This window comes from Diabrotica undecimpunctata, chromosome 3, assembly GCF_040954645.1.
Source record: "Diabrotica undecimpunctata isolate CICGRU chromosome 3, icDiaUnde3, whole genome shotgun sequence".
NCBI lineage: Eukaryota > Metazoa > Arthropoda > Insecta > Coleoptera > Chrysomelidae > Diabrotica > Diabrotica undecimpunctata.
In genome coordinates, this window is record NC_092805.1 from 120,192,538 (window position 1) to 120,216,110 (window position 23,573).

General features: G+C 31.7%; 2 protein-coding genes across 2 annotated transcripts; one reads left to right on the forward strand and one right to left on the reverse strand.

Moving 5' to 3' along the window:
* Positions 1–5,952: 5,952 nt before the first annotated feature.
* Positions 5,953–7,899, forward strand: eEF1beta (elongation factor 1-beta). The gene is made up of 3 exons (XM_072526779.1): positions 5,953–6,114; positions 6,228–6,477; positions 7,513–7,899. Exons 1-3 carry the CDS (start codon positions 6,035–6,037, stop codon positions 7,837–7,839), a joined length of 657 nt encoding a protein of 218 aa, XP_072382880.1. The 5' UTR covers positions 5,953–6,034; the 3' UTR covers positions 7,840–7,899.
* Positions 7,900–12,268: 4,369 nt separating this feature from the next.
* LOC140436149 (UPF0193 protein EVG1 homolog) lies at positions 12,269–20,876 on the reverse strand. The gene is made up of 3 exons (XM_072524857.1): positions 20,696–20,876; positions 14,158–14,505; positions 12,269–12,523 (listed from the first exon to the last, which is right to left on the reverse strand). The coding sequence occupies exons 1-3, from the start codon at positions 20,784–20,786 to the stop codon at positions 12,384–12,386; spliced, it is 579 nt and encodes a 192-aa protein (XP_072380958.1). The 5' UTR covers positions 20,787–20,876; the 3' UTR covers positions 12,269–12,383.
* Between the last annotated feature and the right edge of the window lie 2,697 nt (positions 20,877–23,573).

The window sequence follows — 23,573 nt, forward strand, 5'->3', positions numbered from 1 at the left end:
AACCTTATTCTATTTTTTGCTATTAGACTTTTTTATTTTGGATTTATATTATTAGAAAAGATAATGCTGATTATCACAGTCAACAACCGAAATCCGTATCTATCTATTACAATAATTATTGTATTATTTTATTTATTTATTAAAACCTATTACAGAATTCCGTACCTACATAATAGGTTGCCATGCTTTTTAGTTGTCAAACTATCAAACTATTGACGTTTGTTAAAATAAATGCAAATAATAATTCACATTGTAAAAGATCGAAGATTCGTGTGGTAAAATGAATGCAAATAATTCAAACTGTAAAAGATCAAAATATAGTACTGATCAATTATATAATATATTAAATAATAATTCATCTAGTGAAGATGAATTTAGTGAATCCAATAATAGTGTAGTTCTGTCAGATGAAGACACAGGTATGTTTATTATAAAGTACAGATATGATTCCAATACGAGATTTGAGAAATGAATTCAAAATTGTATCATAACTTCATTTGTATACATGTTTGGAAATGTTTATTTCTAATATCAACCTTTTAGAATATTATCAACAGAATTATTTTGCAGCATTATATTTTCTTGTACAATTGCTTTATTTTTTTTTTTTAGATTTTGAAGAAGAAAATAATTATTCTGGATTGGTTGAAGCGTTACATGGAAATGCAGATAGGAATGAAAATATACAGGAGGAGCCAAATTTAAGTGAGGATTCGTGGAAAGACGATCCTATTGGAATGCAAAATTTTAATTTTACCAAATCTTCTGGGTTATTAGTAGATATTCCAGGGACTGGTCTTCCATATGATTTTTTTTGCCTTCTTGTAGAAGATATTTTTTTTGAGATAATAGTGCAGGAAACAAATGTTTATGCCGAATCGTTATTTTTATCCGGTGTTGCAGAACATTCACGTATAACTCAATGGAAGCCTGTGTCTGTTAACGAACTTAAAACATTTTTTGGACTTACATTGCATATGGGAACATGGAAAACCAATAGAATCCAGGACTACTGGAATACCGATCCTCTTTTTCAATTGAAATGTTTCCATAATAATATGAGCCGAGATCGTTACTTGCTTATTTTGAGATGTCTACATTTTGCCCGAAATCCAGAAGAGGGTACAATAGAAGATAAAATCTATAAAATTAAACCACTTTTAAATTACTTCAATTATATAATGGCTGAAATATATCAACCAGGAAAAAATCTATCCCTTGATAAAAGTATGGTGTTGTGGCGTGGTAGATTATCTTTTCGAATATATATGAAAAGCAAACGTCACAAATACAGACTTAAATTGTATGTGTTGGCAGAACCCAACGGCTTAGCGCTTCGTATGAAATTATATACAGGACGTTATGACTCTGCAGGTGGAAAAGGCCACTCTGAAAAAGTAGTTTTAGAACTAATGCGAGATAAACTTAACGTTGGGCATTCTCTTTTTATAGATAATTTTTATGGAAGTGTTGATTTAGCAAAAACGCTTTTACAAAACAATACCTTCTGCACAGGAACTTTAATTTCCAAGAGAAAAGGTAACCCTAAAAAAGTTTTAGAAGCTAAACTAGCATAAGGACAGACAGTAGGGCAATACAAAGATGACATTTTAGTAGGAAAGTGGAGAGATAAAAGAGAAGTTATGTACATATCCACGGAATTTAAAAATAATCTTATCGAAACTGAAAACAAAAGAAACCAAATAAAAATAAAACCCCTACCTATATCCAAATATAATGAGTTTATGAGTGGTGTTAATCGCAAAGATCAAATGCTCGCTTACTATCCATGTGAGCGAAAGACGCTCAGATGTTATAAAAAAATAGGTATTCACATATTTCAAGTTTTGTTGTTAAATTCCTATTATTTGTACAAAAGTTATACTCCGTACACTGGTAGAAAAATGAATTTATATGAATATCGTTTAGAAATTATCAGACATCTTTTAAAAAATTCTGAAACAGTATTGGTTACTCCAGTGTACAAACAACAACAAACAACAGACAAGCACAACATTTCAAAAATTTTAAATGTTGATACTAAAGGTCGGATAAAGAGAAAAAGATGTAAGGTATGTTCAAAGAATAATTTAAGAAAAGACACGATATTTGAGTGCAGCTTCTGTCCTGAAAAACCTGGCCTTTGTGTTGGAAATTGTTTTGTACAGTATCATAATGATAATAATTTGTAATTATTAATATTATTATTGTAATATATTTTCTATTAAAATTTCCAGTAAATGTTTCTTTTGACAATAATGAATTTCTGCAATTTAAAAATCAAAGACGCACATGTGAGTCACTTAGCATATGGATGAAACATTAATGATCTAGTGCTGACGACGCCTATGAGCGTCACGCGTTAAAAAAGACAAAATTTAGCAAAAACTTTATAAATGTATTCTGCCAACAAGAAACCAATTGCAGTTATAACGATTTACAAAAAAAATACTCTCAGCACCTAGCAGTAGCATATCGTTAGGCTTTAAGCATGCGACGTGTTAAGCTTTGCTCAACATTTACCTTTTTTCCATAGGTATAGGTATATTGTCCCTGGAAGTTTTAGGCTGTAAAAGGTAGGTACTACTTAAAGATAGTTATCTGTGAGCAATACTAAATTTATATATATATATATATATATATATATATATATATATATATATATATATATATATATATGTGACCAAATTGATAGCTCTCAATTAATGGAAATCATCCTTGATAATACCAAAGAAATCGGAGGCCCGCAACCACAAAATGAACATAGTAAACTGTGTGATAAAACTATGCTAATGCTATGATAAATAATGCTAAAACAAAGAAGGGCAATGAAAGTAAGTAGCAACATACCAAGAATACAATACACAGAAGTTTGTAAGACAATAAGGAAAAGTATTAAGGAAGACATAAGAAAATACTGGTAGAAAATGCAATCGAAAACAGGAAAAACTATAAGAAAACAAGAAAAGTATTAATCATTAAAGGAAGAAGCAAATCGTTGCTCTAACAAACGAAAACACCAGAATTACAGACAGAAATGAAATAATAGAACTCGTAACTAAATTCTACAGTGAACTGTACAAAGCCCCCGACACACTTGAAGAAGTAATCAGTAACCAAGAAGATGTACCAGAAGTCCTTCCGGAAGAAGTAGAATCGACAATTGCAAAAATGAAAAGCAGTAAAGCAGCTGAAATAGATGATATAACAGTCGAACTGCTTAAATACGCTGGCAATAAAACCTGGAAAATCTTAGCAGGCATATTTACAAACTGCCTAAGATCTAGATGCATACCAGACCACTGGAATACATAATTCTCATTCATAAGAAAGGTAGCAAAGAAGATATCAAAAACTACAACCTATAAGTCTACTGCCAATCGTATACAAGATATTCACAATCATCAACAACAGATTAACAAACGCATTAGATGCTGCACAGCCGAGAGAACAAGCTGGCTTCAGAAGTGGATTCAGTACTATAGATCATATTCATACAATTCGAGAACTAATGAGTAGGGCTAAAGAATATAAAATACCACTAGCATTAACCTTCATAGATTTCGAGAAGGCTGTCGATTCTATATATCCCAAGGCAGTAATAAAAGATTTGTCCAACCAAGGTATTGACAAACCGTACATTGCCACAAATTGGTCGCGTTGCTCCTGTAGTAATCCTTTCCCAAAGAATCGTATATACGGTGGCCTTTTATCTTATGCACATATTTTATTATATTTTTTACCTTTGTTGCGAGCTATGCTGATACCTTCTACTCTTATTTTACTATTAACTCGCATTAACCTTTTTCTTGTTATTTGAAACATTCTATACGTTTGGTATTCCTTTCCTCAGGTAGCTTAGCTTCCTCCGTGGATGTGTTAGTTGTTGCTCTGGAAACCCCAGAGTCTTCCAAGATTATTGCCACAAATTGGTGGCATTGCTCCTGTGGTGATCCTTTCCCAAGTTAACATGCTCCTTTTCTAACTAAGCTGCAGCGTACTGATGACGACCAATAGTCAGAAATACGTATATACGGTGGCCTTTTATCTTATACTTATTTTATTATATTTTTTTCCTTTGTTGCGAGCTATGCCGATACCTTCTACCTTTATTTTACTATTAACTCACATTAACCTTTTTCTTGTTGTTTAAAACGTTCTAAACATTTGGCATTCCTTTCCTCAGGTAGCTTAGCTACAGAATAATAAAATCAGAATGCCCACTCTGCTTGTCAAGATAAGTACGCACATCTCGTTCGCGCAGACGGAATTAGCCAGGTTTTAAACGGAACCAGTGCTGTTCAGAGAAATTTTATCTGTTGTGCATAGAAAAACTAACCCGGTATAATTTATTTACGGCAACCATAGACATAATATGCACTATTTTATTTGTACTTTTAGTTGAAGAATAGATTAAATTATATATTTCAAATTTACTAAATTATTAATCTCTAAAAATTTAAATTACAGTTCTGTCGGAGCTTGTCACAAATTTGTCAATTCGAGTTTATGTTTCCGTTTAAAATATACCGATGGCGTGCTGACACACTTCAAAGGCGGCATCTGAGACTGGGCATTGTGCTGATTGTTATTTATTCTGTGGCTTAGCTTCCTCCTTAACGATATTTTTTAAAGGATTGTACAAGCAACTAATCGATACACATATAAGAAGTTGAATACCTATATGTAGGTAGTCACGGTAAAAAAACTACACTTTGGATGAGTGGATGGATACAAATACCGAAGAAATAAAAACATTTTTGGCCTATGTTGTGTCAATGGGATTGCAAATATTGCCAAAGTTGTGATCGTATTAATAAAGAATCATTTACATTTACATTTTTGAATTATTACTTTACAATTTACACTTATTTTATAATGAAAAGCGTGATAAAAAATTTCGACTGTATAAACTATCACCTATTTTGGGGAAGCTGGAGATAAATATAAAAGAGTTCATCAAGCCACTAAAAAAAACTATTCCATATAAATGAATGGATATTGTGATGTGAAGCACAGTTGTATCACGCAGCCTAAAATATACTAAGGCAAGAGATGCAATGGTGCATTTCGTGGCGTCAGTAAGTTCAGTGTATGAGGTGCACACTTGCTTCTCGTAGCAGTTAACGTGTTAAGTACAGATTTTTTTCAATAGTAATGTAACTTTTGATTTTTCTATACCAGGAACACTTTGGTCTGTAAGGTGCTCTATCCTTAAAAAAATGCGGATGTTCTGGAAATTTGCCCAGTAAGCTGAGTGGTTCACTTTGAAAATATGACAATCTCCAACATTTTCAGTGGATTCGCAGCCTGTAATGGAGAAATTATTAAAACTTGATCTCAGATACTAGTTTTAATACTCTACAATGTTATTCCCAAAAAAATTATTTGATTTACTTCGATCACCCTACGTCAACCTTATCAACAAGTAAATCGTAATCCAAACACCGCCTTCAACATAAAAGTCTCTCAAACTTCAACTTATTAATTAGACACCACTCTGATTGTTCAATTATGGAATACTAAGGATTTAACAGTAAGCAATAATAATAAGAAGTTGTTGAAATATTGTAAGTATAATATCACATCAGTAGTAGTAGTAGTTATACATCAAAATTTAAGATATATTCATATATGAAGATATATTCATATATTCATATTTCGTTTAACGTATATCAAGAATAAAGTAATCCAGCACCCAGCTTAGTTTTTATTGTCAAGTAAATGATGTTTAGTTTCCCAATGGAAAAATCTTCAGATCATAATAAAAAAAATAAATTCTAAACTTTTTGCATCATCCTTGTATAGTTACCCAGCATGCGTTCTTTCAATTCTATAAAGGAGTCACATAAGAGAGATAGATATAGCAAGGACGCATAGAAAGAATCGAGATATAAAATTAAGAAGAACATTGTGCTGTCAAAAATAATTCTCAGAACTAAATGAACATAATTATTTCTCTTCCTCTTACATTTTTTGCAAGGAGGTATCAGCATCTGTTTCGTCCAGATCCTCATTAAAATACATAATAAAAATGGGTTTTGGAGATTTAAAAACCGAAAAAGGTGTTAAGGAGCTTAACTCCTTTCTAGAAGACAAAAGTTATGTTGGAGGGTAAGTATAAATTTTTAATCTATACGGTGTCTACATATAACCTAACTTTACACGTGTAGTTCAACGGTTTTATATATATTCTTTGGTTTTAATCTATTAAAATGTATTTCTAGCTATATCTTAAGCCAAGCCGATGTAGACGCTTTCAATCAGATTTCAAAAGCTCCAGCTGCCAATTTACCCCACGCTTTACGTTGGTATAATCACATCAAATCTTTCTCAGCTGACGAACTTAAACAGGCCGGAGTTTCAGGTAACCCCTTGAAATCTGCTCCTACCACCACAGCACCTGCAAAGGATGATGACGATGATGATGTTGATCTATTTGCCTCTGACGAAGAAGAAGATGCAGAAGCAGCTAAAGTAAGTCTTTGTTAAAGTCTAAATAGATTTTTAAAAGCATATGTTATTAACTCATATTTGTTTTTATACAGCATTATACATAGTATCATCAGACTAATTCAATATTGTTTTGTTTTTCTTTCCTTCATCAGTGATCTTTAATTTTCATTTCTTATCATGTAATTGATTTTTTCAGTTGGTTCTTAATAGCCATATTTCAGTTGTTTTAACACCCAGTCTGTTTTATTTTCTTCTGGCACTGTATGTGCTTAGCTGTTTCATTTGTCTGCTTCTGTGTATTATATTTCTTTATTCAGGATCTGGCAAGTCCTTCTTTAAATTGTTATATGTCTACATATCTGGATGATAATACATACAGCACAAGAGTGGGAAGCTTGGTACTTGAGTTCCTGTTGGTACAAGGAAGAACCTTTCGAGTTTGGGGTCAAAGAACACCAAAGTTGCCAAAATTCTGGATAGAGAGCTATGTTCTTTTGGACATTAATTTACAGTGTGTCAAACTTAGTGTCGTTATATTCAAAAAATATATCAGGTACATCAACACTCATGTTTCTGTTAAACTAATACATGGTCTTTCAACAAAACATAGTCCATAAACTTGTGTGGACTCAAAAAGTGACTTGGGTAGCTATGGAACAGAGAATGCTCAAAATTAAATTCAGCGATTACATATCCAATGAAGAAATAAGAAGACAATGAAAAGTAACAGATGTGTGAAAATGGAACTGTTGATGACTATGAATGGAATAACTGTTGATGATGATCAATAATCTGTTCTATTTGTTTGTTTAGTTTACTTTTGTTTGTTTGCAATAGACTCTGTTAAAAGTGATTCTGCTTTTAGCTTTTATTTAGCCATAATATTTTTATATTCGATTGTTGCAATATGAAATTCATATTGCAACAGACTGCACACTTTCTTTTATTTGATTTTTTACCATGTTTTTTTTAATCAGATTGGTATTTAATCCAACACAATAACAAACAGAATTCATTAAAGCAATTGCTTATGTTGACTGTATCCAAATATTTTAGGTACGTGAAGAAAGACTTAAAGCCTATGCAGAAAAAAAATCAAAGAAACCTGAATTAATTGCCAAATCTAGCATTGTACTTGATGTAAAACCATGGGATGATGAGACTGACATGAAAGAATTAGAAAAAGTAACCAGAACAATTGAAATGGATGGTCTCGTCTGGGGAGCATCAAAACTCATGCCAGTGGGATATGGTATCAACAAATTGCAAATTATGTGTGTTGTAGAAGATGCCAAGGTATCTGTTGATGAATTAGTGGAGAAGATTCAAGAATTTGAAGACTATGTTCAATCTGTAGATATTGCTGCTTTTAACAAAATTTAAACAACTGGTACTATCTTTCTTATGTATTTTTATGAATTAAAGCAATCATTTTAAATTTAATATTGTTTTATTCTTAGCATTACAATTATACACTAGTGATTTTACCTGTCACATGCAAAAATAAGTCATTTATTTTTCACTTGCATACTATTTGTTTATTTTAGCTTGGATATGGTTACCATAAACAAACTGGTTCTTTTATTATTATCCCGTCTATTATCCTATGGGATAATCAGTGGGCGTTATGGCCCCTGTTGTATAAGAAAAAAAAGCAAATGTTACAGAATGAAGTTGTTTTTATTTTAAACAATTTTGAAAGGAGTAAATACAGAACTAAAATTTTTTAACCTTAACAATCTTTATAAATACTGAAAGTATATTTTTTATAAACAATATAAATAAATAATAAAGATTTTAAGCAATAAGTTGAGGAGTCTGGGTATTCAGGGTAAACTTTTAGAATGGTTGTTATCTTACCTAACTGAAAGAATACAAATAGTACTTGTTGAGGGTTTTTAATCATTTGAGATTAAGGTACTTTCAGGAGTACCACAAGGATCACACCTAGGACCTCTTCTATTCAATAACTATGTTAATGACATTGCCTCCTGTTTCCTCTTTGCTTCTTTCCTAATGTTTGCTGACGATTTAAAATTATATTTGAAAATTGAGAATGATGGTGACTATCAAAAACTAGTCTGATTTGGATCAGTTGAGCTATTGGTGTGGCAGCAATGGAATGGAACTTAAGTTAAAAGGTGTCATTTAATGGTTTTTGGTCAGAATAAAACTACAAATCATATCTATACTATTAATGGCTGCCCTTTAGACTCTGTATCTTAGATAAAAGACCTAGGTGTTGTGCTCAATTCTAGCTTATCCTATATCCCCCATATCTCATCTGTTGTCTCAAAATCACTTCAACTTTTAGGGTTTATCAAACGTTGTGCTAAAGACTTTCCAAATATCCCATCCATAAAAATTTTGTATTTTTCACCTGTGAGACCCCACCTAGATTACTGTTCATGTGTTTGGTCTCCTCGCCCATATTTAAGTTATTGAGAGAGATCAACACAAATTCTTAAGATTTGTTGCATTTAAACAATACCAGAGGATTGAAGAAATTTACTATTCAAATATGGAAAGGTCCCTCAACATAACTTTTCTCCAAATCTGATGCATGCACAAAGATCTCACTATGTTTTATAGTATACTCATACTGCACTCATTATTTTTGGTCCTTAACTATTGGAAAAAATTAATCGCCATGTTCCCAGTAGACAAATAAGGCTAAATCAACACTTTTATGTTAGGCCTCATTGCACAAACTACAAACATAATTCCTTCACGTTTAGAATGCCAAGGTTAGCTAATCAATATTCCCAAAGGTTGGATTGTTATAGTATTCCAAAAGAATTTAAAGCTCAGCTTAAGAACTGTGTGTAATAGCTTGATGTCCTTGTGTTTTGTACATTCTTTGTTAATGTTTGTTATTAACTGTTCCTACTTTCATTTTTTGTATGATTAAAATTTTTAAATTTAATTTAAGTAGATTACGTTAAGAATCTTCTGTAATTTATAAATAATGTTTACATTGTATTTTAATTGGGCGATTGCCTGTTGATAAATAAATAAATGACAAATTCATTCACTTAACAGTTTTCACATAGAGGTGGGTTAGTGTGACCAATAATTAATTATATTTGCCTGGGTAAGCCGGGTATGTCTTAGATGAAGTCAAGTAACAACAACTTGGTGCACCATGTTGGGCATTTGATATTGTCACGATTTTACAGATGTTTTCGTTTCACAAAGTTTCAATGTTGGAACTGTCCCACTGATTTTGCCCCAAATTTTCGACCTTCACTGTAACACATGATTTTTAATCATTTGCATCAATTTCTCGCTTCACTTGCAGTTTCCCTTTGTCCTGCTTGTTCAGCCATGCTTCATTTCCTTGAATGCCAATCTGTGAAAAAATCCTTATAAACTGTACAGTATAATTTCTTTTTTGTATGGTAGCTAGTTCTTTATTAATTAGAAGAGCAATTGGATGTATCATGTAAAGCTGGTTAATGGTTTGGATGTAACTGAGAATCAGTTATAAGAATATAGGGTATGTTACTGAAGTTAATATGAGCGAGAGCTTGTTAGATTGTATTTAGTTCGCCAGTATGTATAATGCGTAAGGATGGTAGTGTAGAATAAAAGTAGTTCTTTTTGAGGTATATGTGGTAAAACTTAGAAATTTTTGGTAAACATTTTTTATTAAGGAGTAGGGAGTTCTATTTTCTGAAAATATTTTAAGATATGCCAGATTGCGGAATGCTTATTGTCCAAGGAGGAGGAAGTCTTGTAGAGCTGGAATAGATATTTGGTCCCTGAATTGTAAAGCCGTAAGAGTTTGTCTATTTCTTTTTTTTTTTTTTTAATGGTAGTTTCATTTCTTTGCGAGCTACTCCTCTCTTGTCCTCAATATTTCCGCGGATAATTAGTTGGGGGATTTCATAGCTTTTTCCTTTTAGGATATGGCCCAGGTATCCAATGTTTCGTACCTTGATCAAGTTGAGCAATTCTCCTTTAGCATTTGCCCTTATTAAGACTTCCTAGAGTGCCCTTATTAAGACTGTCACGAATAGGTTGAGACTTTCTGAGACAGCGTTCGGAACATTCTTCGCACATTTTGGGAGCCTTTAACTTAATAATGGAGGATATTTTTAACGTCCATGTCTACACCAGTCCGTATAACAATATGGACCACACATAACATTTAACATTCCTTTTTTTTTGTTTTCCTTGCATTTATCTTTAAGCCGTTTGCATTATTTATTTTATTTAGCGGCAACTGCATATCATGTTCGTTATTTGTAATTATTCCGGTGTCTGATACCCGTTAACCTTTATACCATACTGAGCCTACAAGTGCTTCTGCAAAAACATTCTCCACATAAAGGTTAAACACCACAGGAGACAAAATACACCCCTCTTGTACCTCTCCCAAAATTTTAAATTCCTCTGTGTTGGTTGACTTTTTTCAGCCTCATTCGTGCCTTTTTGGTTCTAATAAAGATTCTGGATAACTCTTATATATTTTTCGCCAATGTCAAATACTTTTTCATAATCAAGGAATGTGATGAACGAATCCTTTCGTTGGTCCATGAAGTTTTGTACACGCGTATTCAAGCAGAAAGCTGCTTCTTGTGTACTGATTCCGCTATTGAAACCAAATTTTGTCTCGCCGCTTAGCTTTTCCAGCTTTCTGAACAGAAGAATAAGCATTAACACTTCAATGAACTTTGTCATATGATTATAAATGTTGAATAAAGCAAATCCGTTGGAATATGGCCGATGTTATATATGGCATTGAAAATTGTTATTGACATGTCGATGTTGTCATCTTCCAACAGTTTTATGGCTTCCATTGTAATGCCATCCGGTCCAGGAGCCTTGGCCAGCTATGCTACTTTTATAGCGTATTCCACGTCGGCACGAAAAATGAGAGGGCCCAATAAGTGGATAAGATAGTAATTTTAAGATTCAGTCATTATCCTTAAAAAACGACGAAGCATAGTCTGTCTCGGTATTAGCTAGTTCTTAATAGGTATGTACGTAAACAATTGCCACAGACACACAATACACCTGTAACGATGTGCTGAACGTCCTACAGCAACAGCGTTCAATAGTTCGAACCATGAGAGTGTCGATATCACGCATCCATTTCCACGACAAGACGAGGTGGGGTCCGGAGCGGCTATTTAAAGCGAGCGGCTGGCGGAGTTAAACGAGTCTTGTGGCTAACGCTCTAGGTTCCCTGGCTCGCTAGTGCATTGAATCTGCGAGCCAACCCGGACAGAAAGACTTCCGCAGTGAGGATTATGCTCTGTCCTTAATCAAGCAGAACTCGTAGGTATAGTGGATTGAACGTTTTCGTCAACTCTGACTCAGAATATAACGTGGATCTGCACAATCGAATATTTTGATTGCGAGAGCATTTGGCGCTTCCGCTGGACTGAGGTGAAAGCGAGTATAAGTCTGCGTGCGATCGAATTCGCATATTTCATTTTCTGTTAGTAATAATAATTTTTCTTTTACAGACGTCCGCCGGGGAATTCACTCTCGCGGGATCCATGCGGGGATATAGAATATATTTTATTTTTATTTTTGTACATACGTTAGAATTAATAGATTTATTTTTATTTCAACCTGTGTTTTACTGAGTCTGTCGCCTCGAAAGAGCTACCCGTCACACACCTTGAGAAAAGAAGTTCTCTCTCTGATAATTTGACTTACGATGTCTTTACCTTCCTTGAAATTGTTAGATTACGTCAAGAGTTTGTCAAAAATCGTTGCCATTGATTAAGAGAACGAATTCGTAGGAAAAAATTATTATTCCTTAACCTTAAAACATGTAAACTTATTAAAACAAAAATTTTGTTTTTCCTCTTTATTTTTTATTGATTACTAATAAATAGAAATCAGTATATTTATTATACATATAACATATGCTACTAGATCTAATAAACAGTCCAAATTAATAATAAACATTAATTTGAACATTTCATTCTGTTCATTTCACGCACTTTTTCTTGAATTTGTAATTCTATTATTTGTCTGTATTTCTCTCCTTGTCCCATACTTTCCATTTCTTTCAACCACTCTTCTCGATCTCTGATCTCTTGCACCACTAAAACAATAAGAGCATATTTTGCAATTAAAAAATATAATCATTTAAGTTATAAAATATAAACCCTATTATAAGTTATAAATAGTTATAGAAGGAACAAGAAACGCGACAAATTCGGTACAGAAACATACAGAGATAACCAATATAAACAAACGTATAAAAATCCTACGAAAAGGAGACAAAAATAATCATATCCAAAACCTATGTATACAACTGAATCCAGAAATGTTCTCCAACGTAAAATGTATAGCCGGATAATGTAAACCGCAAACACGGATGATCAAAGATAAAACACAAACAAAAAAAAAACAAATCCGGAATGTATCGAAGCTTGGTGGAAACAGTAGTGCAAGACAATGGCCTCTAACAATAATAATAATAAAGACATCAATAATGATCAGGAAAGATTTGAAAAAGAGTCATAAAATTGGAAACTGAGCACCGGCAGCGCGCCTTGGTGTTAGAGAACCTAGGAATGAAACTAAGACTGAAACACTTAAGTAAATAAATAAGAAAAGTAGGACCTTGCTTAGAGCCTATAGTATATACAACATTGTTGAACACTTAAAGAAATAAAATAAGTAGAGGTCGAAGTAATGCTTATGCAAGAGGAGGCACAAAAGAACTTTGTCAAAATGTAGAAAAATTAGTAGAATTCGATCTAGAAACATTCTTGTGCTTTTTTGATTACTCAAAAAATTAGATTCTTAACGCAAAGTGTCTTTGCGCACTTACGTTCTTGTATCTTAGCACACTTTTCTTCAAACCCACACAACTTGTGTTTTAATGAACTTGAAGTATTGATTTTTTATATTTCACACCTTCATAGTAATATTAATTAAAAACTATACATAGAATTACTAAAGAATACCTCTTTAGTAATAAGAAGTAGGGAGTATAAAAAAAGGGAAAGGGAAGGGAGTATAAAAAAAATGAAAATTGATTTTTTATGATTTTGTTCCAAGGTAAAGAAGAAATCTCTATAAAACTGCTCTAAGACCAGCTATGATGTAGGGAATTGAATGTTGTGCAGTTAAAAAAAGGGGAACAAAAAATGCATATGGTGGAAATGAAAATGCTTAGATAGATGAGTGGAGTGACAAAAAATGATAAAATTAAGAATGAGTACATTAAAGAAAATCTAGTACTGGTACCAATTGCTGCTAGAATGGGAGGGCATAGGTTTAGATAATTGGGGTATGTTTAAGGTTTAGACGCTATCACCCAATGTAGACAATTACCCAGTTTCTGGAAGGAGTAGGAGAGGGAGACCATAATAATCAGGGGGGGGGGGATAATAATGAAAGTTGACCCTCCCTAAGGATAAAGGCAAAGATAATAATAATGATATATGAGCCGATCGCGCAAAATTGGATGTAGCTAGTCCTGCGTTTATTCTTTTTTTTATGGAACAAGTAAACACATACTGATTCTTCGACTTCCATTATTGGAATAAAGCAAAACCCGCTTACTACTCCACACACTAACCGCGCCTCTCTGTATATGTTCACTTATCGCGAATTGGAATCACGCAGTTTGCATCTGTGTCTGAACGGTAACTAAAGCGCCAATTATTATTAAATAGCTAATAGGAGAATTATAAAATACATAAGAGTGACAGTCAATGTGCTTACACTGATCAAAGCGATTAATTTCTTCTTTATTATCCTGGCAAATCTTTTTCTCTATTACTTTCTTCTGATGTACAACAATGTCTGCATTATATGCCATTTGATTCTGTAGTTTTTCTTTTTCCTTCTCTCGATCAAATAACATAGGTTTTGGAAAAAATTGTTCTCTTTCATATACTCCTGAATTCATTATAGTTTCTCTTGAACGTTTCTTGGAGCTTCCAGGTCTGATAGATATCTGAGGAATATGGGAATGGCTTCTGGTTTGTGTTGGAAAGGGTTCACCATTCCTTAAGAAATAATTGTTTTTCTTGTTTTGTGTCATTGTCATTTTGCTTTCTTGCAATAGTTCTAAAAAAAAAGTAAAAATAAGAAATATACAAATTTAAATATCACGAACGCAGTTAATTTATTTATAAAACTAGAGATAAGGTAATTTATCTACCATACAACAGAAATATGTATATATATATATATATATATATATATATATATATATATATATATATATATATATATATATATATATATATATATATATATATATATATATATATATATATATATATATATATATATATATAGTGCGTACCATAACTTTATAATGAAAAACATATTCTTTTAGTTTTATGTCCTGTGCTTATGCCACATTGTGCTAGGGATGACGCTTCTTCGATGGCATTATAAGGTTTTTCTCGTCTAACCTATATTCTTCGATTGTCTGATCTAATGTGCGATTTGTCGCAGTCCTCACAAAGGATCTTATAAATATCTTCTTCGTCTTAAGGTGTCCTCTCCATTACTGAAGGTTGACTAGAACTTCAGCAAATAGCTCTCTATCTTGAGGTGTTCTTAATATCGAATGTGCGTCCATGCCTGTCCAGTCTCTTACATTTTTCAACCAGGAGGATCTTATATATTGCTTCATTTTCATTTTCCAATGCAATTTTTGTTTTTGCGCATGGTACTATAGTTGAGATTTTTTTAACGGTGTTAAATATAGTTCCCATTTTGTTTTTTCTTGCTATTCTGTTTATATATTTTATCTGTCGAACCTTCTATATAGGGCAAGATATTTTTAGCAACATAAAATTTTGAGTCATATCTGAATATTATGGCCCGTTTTCACGCTACGTCTTATTGTACGTTTTGTGGGTCATATAAAACGTACGACAAAATGTACGTTTTGTCCAGTGTATACACACTACGTTTTTCCTTCCGTTTTTTACCTCATTTCTAATTCAGAGTCTTGAGTTGTGTGAAGTTTGTTTAGTGTTTTTTTATTATGGAGGAAACACGGCTGCTTTCTTTTATTTTTTCAACTATAACGATACTACGGGATGAAGAGGGAAAAGACAAGATGGTCAATGGCCTACTTACGTACGTTTTGCTGTTTACATGCCACGTTTTATTGTATAGGATTTGTCCTATCCAACAAAACGTACAATAAGACGTAGCGTGAAAACCGGCTTTTAAAGCCATGACTTTTAATTAACATTTCAGTTTATTTATATACTGATAAATCGTACCATTTTTAAGGATCTTAAATATAGTCATTGATTAAAAACTACACATTGATTAAAAACTACACAGTATAGTTTTTGTGTAATTTTTAATCAATGACATAGTCTAGAGCAGCGTTTAAATTATGTGTGAAACAATCTTTGGCATTCGCGATTTCGTTGATATAATGGCTTAACAACACGCAAATTTGTTTGAAATTGATAGAACTATAAATAGAAAATTAATAAAAAAAAAGTTTGTGACCTGTTGGAATAAAAAATTGAAATGATTTACTGACAGAGGTATTTGTAAAACACATAGGTACCTATATAATTTATTAACTTGTTGAAGAATTTAATGAAAAAGTACAAATTACAATTACATAATATTTAAGTTTGTTTTGTTTTTCGAGTATTTAGAATAACAATAAAAATAACTAAAACAATACTTAACAAGACCCATACACCTACGATCAAATCGGGCAACAGTTGGTTGCGCAAAATCGTCACTAATACACATACGTTGAAAATATGTCTTTTGTAATCTCTTTATTAATAATAATAGCATCGGAATGCAATAGCAAAGAAAGAAAATTGAGGAAATAATCTTGATATTAATTACTATTTAAAGGGGAATAGGCCATAATTAAAGGTTAAAGTAAGTTTATTGACGTTTCAATTTCCACTTCGAAAATCGTTCTCAAAATACAAGATAAGTTTTGAGAACGATTTCCGAAGTGGAAATTGAAACGTCAATAAACTTACTTTAACTTTTAATTGTGGCTTATTCCCATTTAAATAGTAATTACTTTAAAATGCCACAAGGAAATAGCTTCAAAACAATAGTGATCTTGATGAAAGAATGTGAATAAAGAATATATCTTTTTTAGTATTACAAATCTTCTGAAAGCAATTCATGATTAGAGTAAAAAAATTTTGATAGTGGTTTCTGTTAAGTCAATATTCCATAGTATATTATATGTATTAGAATTTAATATTATTTTATAGTAAAATTTAAACCTACAGTATTGCATCTGTGGACCGAAAATCGGTGAAAAGAGATAATAGACTACAAGCGCCCATGTAAGGCGTTACAGGTAAGATAAGCTTCTAGGGGGACTTTTTAACCAAAAACAGGAGCTAAAAAATACCAATAACTCCTAACAACAACAAACAAGAGATACAATAAATAAACTCGATCAATTACTGAATATAATGCAGAAGCTTACAAATAAAACACAAAAATTATGAAGGAAGTAAAAGATATCAAAGGGAAACAAAGAGTATATAGAGAAGAGATAAGGAAATTACCAAAATTAAAATAAGAAAGAAAATCTATCAGTTCAAAAATGAAAACAACAAACTGAGAAAGAATTATATTGGACAAAAATTAGATTAGAGAGGATGAAAAAAGAAAAATAGCAAAACGTAATTGTACAAGATATACCGATAGATACACAAGACCAAATAGAACTCAAGAAAGTCATTGTTAAATATTATGAGGAAGGAAATGGGCATTGAAATAAAGATATATGAAGCAATAAAATTTAGAAACAAAACTTGCCAACATAGCAATAAATTTATTAATAAATTTACAAGACAGTTGGAACTGGGTTTAGTGAATAGAACACATTAATTTATAATATATACCAAACCAAAATGTCACTATTAAAATTCAAAGAGATTTATAAACACTAAGAGGGCCCATGCAAGTGAATACAATTTCCTCTAAACTATTTTTTTGGCGCTAACCAGTATTTTTGAATCTGCATCAACGGCAAATATTTACGCCAACTTAGGTTTGCTCATTATATACTGCTAATAGCAACAACTAAGGAAAATTTAGTACATACAGGATGCGGCATTATTGCGAGGAAGTCCAATTACTCATTTGTTTTAAAAGATACACAAAAAATATTTAGGTACAAGTTTGAACACAAAGGCTCATACTAAAAATATGTTCAAATATACAGGGCCACCCATATGTACAGGATCGAACAAAATTATCTTTTTTTAATGGAACACCCTGTATATTTTTAATTTATTTACTTTTCTCGATGTTCTCGTTTTTGTAATATATGATTTTGTAATGTTATACAAAGTAGTTTAAAAGTTAATTGCGTTTTTAATTTAATTTCGTAGCAAAATTAACCCCCGGTAGAATGGTGGAGATTTGACACCAAAAAATCTATTTATGTTCAAAAGCTTTTTAATATAGTCTACTACTATCAAATAATATAACATAACGAAATATTTAATCTTAGTACCTACTTATAGGTACAGAATTGGTCGAAACTTCAAGAGTTTCTTTAATGAAACACCCTATATTTTAGAATTGTAATGGAATGTTATTTTATTATTGCAAACATTAATTGCAACGACAATTAGGTGAAATTTTAATAGTTAATAGTGAAAATATTCAATCGAAATAATTTTTCATAAATGTACATAATAGTCTAGACTGATTATTTTTGGTGTATAAAATATTGATAAAAATGCGTATTAGCTAAGCCTTTGACAATTAAGGACTACTGGGAAGATAATTTAACCCCCATCAATCAGTTCCCCATCATAAATTAAATTCAAATTATGATGGGGGAACTAGCAGCCAGCTCCCAATACGTCGGCCTAAAAATGAATATGAATAAAACAAAAATAATGACAAACACAGATGACCCCAGACGTATAACTATAAATGGCAGTGAGATAAAACAAATCCAGGAATATATCTACCTAGGCCAAATCCTGAGACTTGACAAAGAGAACCAAAGTGCGGAAATTGCTAGAAGAGCAAGACTAGCATGGGCAGGATTTGGAAAACTTAGTTGGATACTTAAGAACCGCAAAATACCCCAATACTTGAGGAGCAAAGTGTTCAACCAATGCATCCTTCCTATCATGACATATGGATGTCAAACCTGGACCCTAACCAAGGCAAACATGAATAAACTAGCCACAACAGAAAGAACAATGGAAAGAGCAATGTTAAGTATACGACTCTCAGATAAAAAGAGGAACGACTGGGTAAGATCCGAAACAAAAGTCGAGGACATAGCAACAAAAATTGCAAAACTTAAATTAGGCTTCGCGGGCCACACTGCTAGACAAAAAGACCAACGTTGGAATACTACAATACAACATTGGAGACCTTACGAAAGTAAACGACCAAGAGGAAGACCACAGATGAGATGGGTTGATGACATTAAAAGAATAGCCGGAACAAATTGGAAATATGTTGCTCAGGATAGAGACCGATGGAAGGAGTTGGGAGAGGCCTATGTCCAAACATGGACGACAGAAGGCTAAGAAGAAGAAGAAGAAGGGAAGATAATAGGTCTTCGCATCACAATCATAATACAACATCTAAATGTTGTACACCATTAACAAATCAACATAAGGTGAAGTGACGTTTATATACAAATAAATATTCAAAATGGCAGTCGTAGACAATACATTATTGCAAGCGATATTCAAAAGAGCGACTTAAACTAGTTAATAAATTTCTGTTTAATCGCATACATTCATTTCTAATTCTCTCTTTAATATCTTCTTTAGGTATAGCTGGTGTTTTATATGCCTTATATTTTATATAGTCTCAAAAAAGTCTAGCTTGTTTAACTCTGGAGATCGTGGATGCTACCTTATGGCTCGTTCCCTTCCATATTCACATTGTCTCGCGTAAGTTCAACGGTTTCAATAATTCCAACAATTTGTTGTCCAGAAAATATAGATATATTTTTCCGTTTACGTGATCCTCGAAAAAGAATCGTTCTATGACATAATTTTCAAGAATTCCAGACCAAACATTAAACGATCATGTTGTTTGACTGTGGGTGAAAATGTGCAAATTAGAACTTGACTAATGGTGGAAATTACGTCTGTTTACAGTACCATTGTTTTAAAAAGTAGCTTCATCCCCAAATAAAACGTATTCGAAGAAATATGCATCATTCTGAATTTTCTCCTGCATTCACCGACAAAATTCTATGATTATACTGTAGTTATCCTCATTAAGCTCTTGGAACAACTGTGCATGATATGGATGCATCTTGTTCTTTTTTAAACTGTTCCTACACTACGACCACTAGTTTCAAATGCATCATTTGCAATTTCCCTCATAGTAATATGCGGATTCTCACTGATACTATGAATTACATTTAATTCTTTTTCTTTATTTAGAACTGTTTTTGATGGATCAAATTTCTCGTAATTTACGTGTCCAGTTCGTTGAAACTGTTCTAGTAGGTAAACTTTGAAAAGCTTCTATTATTGGTTGTTCTCTATCATAGAATTTCTGATGATAAATTTATTTTTGCTAGTAGCACATTATTGTTATACTCTCCTAGCACAAAAACTATATTAATCTATAAAACTATAAAAAGGTCAAACTTGTAAGCAAGTTTTGTGATAAAGTCATAGCTAATGTGTTTTTTTATTAATATTTTACACACCAAAAATCTTAACTACTTAGCTATTTTGATATATTATCCAATATTAACAAATTAGGAATCATAAATTATGTATTTTTTTTTTTTTTTTTGAAAAACTATTTTTAATTGAATATTTTCGCGTCCAACTTAATAAAATTTCACCTAATTGTTGTTGCCACTAATGCTTGTCTCAAAGAATCACGAATAACTCACAATAAAAGCAGGTACAGGAAATGCTTAAGAAATAATAAAGTACCATAAAATAACATACCATTACAATTTTAAAATACGGTGTGTCCCATTTGAAAAAACTCTTAATTTTTATCCAGTTAAGTATCATTTTTTTGACCATAAAGAAAATTAGGTACTAGGAAAATATACGTGAATTATACTATGTATTTAGAATATATCATATTATATAGTACAATAGAAACTGAAAAAGAATCAACAAAATTACTTGAAGATTTTAATTCTTTAATTTAATTAATTAGACTGTCCAAGAATAAATTGTGAACGTGTCCGTGTGATCACTGCTTTTGATAAATAAGCACTTAATAGTTCATTACAAAAAATGAATAAAAAATAATTAATCAGTAACTAAACACTTACGTTTAAGAAACTGGTGAGTCTCAGGGTTGTAAGTACACCTTGCAGGTTGTAAAAAACCTCCTCGCGGAACATTTTTACTTGGCCAATCCATGTTACCAAAAGTGTAAAAAATCGGTGTTAAATAATAATTTTGAAATCTTCGTATAATTTAAAATATGATTTGACTGTTTAGGGATGGTTGCCACAGATACTTTGAAACTCACAATGAAATGTTACCATAGTGACCACTGTTTAATAACTGTAATCTAGATGCAGTCTACAATAGACTTAATGGGGAGAAATATACGGGGGAAAGTTGATATTGCCACTGAGTTACGGATGTCTGTTATAGAGCAGGGTCGATAATTTTTGAAACCAAAAAAAATTATAGTAGAATAAAACCTATTGGAAAAGAAAGAGAAAATGCTAAAAATGAAAGAAAAAATAAATTCCACACCATCCGAGGTCGGGAAGTGGGAGGGGGTGAGTTTTTAAGGGTAAAAATCGGTTTATCGCGATTTTTGGCGAAACTACAAGTGCAAGATGGAAAAAAGTTAAATGACAAAGTTGTAGGTAACAAAGATCTACAAGTTTTGTATTTACACTTTTTTCACATAACCTCAAAATTTTTGTGGAAAATTCAAAAAACTAAGTTTTTGGTTTTTTATTTTTATCTTTTACAAAAAAAAAAATTTTACGAAATTTGGTGAAAACTTGGTTTTACTATGTATCAAATACACTGTAATTTTTTGGAATTAGAAAATTTATTTTTTTACCTGATATTGATTTAATATCGAAAAGGACCCTAATTTTCAATCGAAAATTCACGCGTCAAAATATCAGCTTTTTTTAAAAGTCGGTGGGCTTTTTGTTTTTTGAAATCTCTACTTTCCGGTAGTGTAAAAAATATACATTACTATGGCAAATGTTTTGAAAATACGCAAAAAAAACTCAAACCGAAATTTTTTTTTTCCATTATTATGTACAATTTTGAGATATTTCTTATAATTAATATTGTAATTAGCCATGTAGCTTAAGATTTCATGATACATTGATAAACAAAAAAATTGTAAATCCACAAAACATTAAGATTTTCATCAAAAAAATGTTATAAAAATGTTAAAAATGCTATACGATTTTTTTTTACAATTAAAAAGCTGGTTTATTAATGTTTAATTACATTTTTGTCATGGGCAATCTTACAATATATATATATATATATATATATATATATATATATATATATATATATATATATATATATATATATATATATATTTATGATGTATATATTTATCATAATATTTTTTAGGGCATTAATTTTTGCCTCTTTGATGGCATTCCTTCGTCGCCTTCTGATTCTAGAAGATCTTCGAAATCTTCAAGACCATAACCGTCTTCATCTCCAATACTGTTTGTTTCCTGTCTGCGTTACTTCCTCATCCACAATTTCATCAGAATCATTATCATTAATTTCTTCGTAGGCTTTTTCTTCCACATTAGAGCATTTTTCTGAGCCGTGACAACTTGAACATAAATTTGGGCATTTCAAACCATGTTTTCGGCAACCACATTTTAAATTGTTGCATCCAGTTTCACAGCTGCAGCAAATAGTTTTGAGCAGTATTTCCGGGATCAATTCCTTTTCTGTAAATTTGGGCATAATGCCTCGTTGATGTTGTTTCCAGGCCCAATCTGTTGCTGTTAGTTCGTTGCCCAGCCATGTTTGAAGCTGATAATATGACCTGTAACAATGTTGTTCCGCTGCACCTTCTATGGGTGGGAGATTTGCCAATAGGAAAGATGATTTGATTTTTGCCAATTGATATTTTTGAAATTGTAATTGATTCATGATTAATTGTAATCCATTTTTTGCGATATCTTGTTTATTTGCATCTTTTTCATAAAAAATGTTAGCAAAACTTGACAAATTTTTAGCGTCTAATAATGAATTTACGATAGTTTTCTTTCCATTCCCGGCAAATCCAGATGTTGTATTACAACCTGAAAAACAATGCAGAAATGCAATGATATTTTTGCAAAATTCATATTTGAGAAACTATTCAACGTGAAAAATTGATCTTTTACAGTTCCAGAACCTGGTTTAAAAAATAAATGTCATTATTATTTTCATTTAATTGAATCAAAAGGACCAAAAGATCAATATCTTGATATCATTTTTTTATTTGTCAATGTACCATAAAATCTTACGGAACATGAGTAATTACAGTGTTAATTTTAATAAATATCTCAAAATTGTACATAATGATGAAAAAAAAAATTCGATCCGAGTTTTCTTCGTTTTTTGCGTTTTTTGAGGACATTTCCCATAGTAATGTATATTTTTTTTACACTATCGGAAAGTAGAGATTTTAACAAACAAAAAGACCACCGATTTTTTAAAAAAGCTGATATTTTGACGCATGAATTTTCGATTGAAAATTAGGGTGCTTTTTCGATATTAAATCAATATCAGGTAAAAAAATAAATTTTTCGATTCCAAAAAATTACAGTGTATTTGGTACATACTAAGGCAAATTTTCAACAAATTTCGTAAAAAAAAAATTTTTTTGTAAAAGAAAAATAAAAAATCAAAAACTTAGTTTTTTGAATTTTTCACAAAAATTTTGAGGTTATGTGAAAAAAGTGTAAATACAAAAGTTGTAGATCTTTTTGTTACCTACAACTTTGCTATTTAACTTTTTTCCATAGCACTTGTAGTTTCGCCGAAAATCGCGATAAACCGATTTTTACCCTTAAAAACTCACCCCCTCTTACCTTTTTTAATGGCTTCGACACTGATCTATAGAAAGAAATGAATATAAATATTCATATTAGCGGTCAGTAGACATTTATTGTTACAGTATCTTACAGTAATTTTGCTGGTCAATGATTTTGT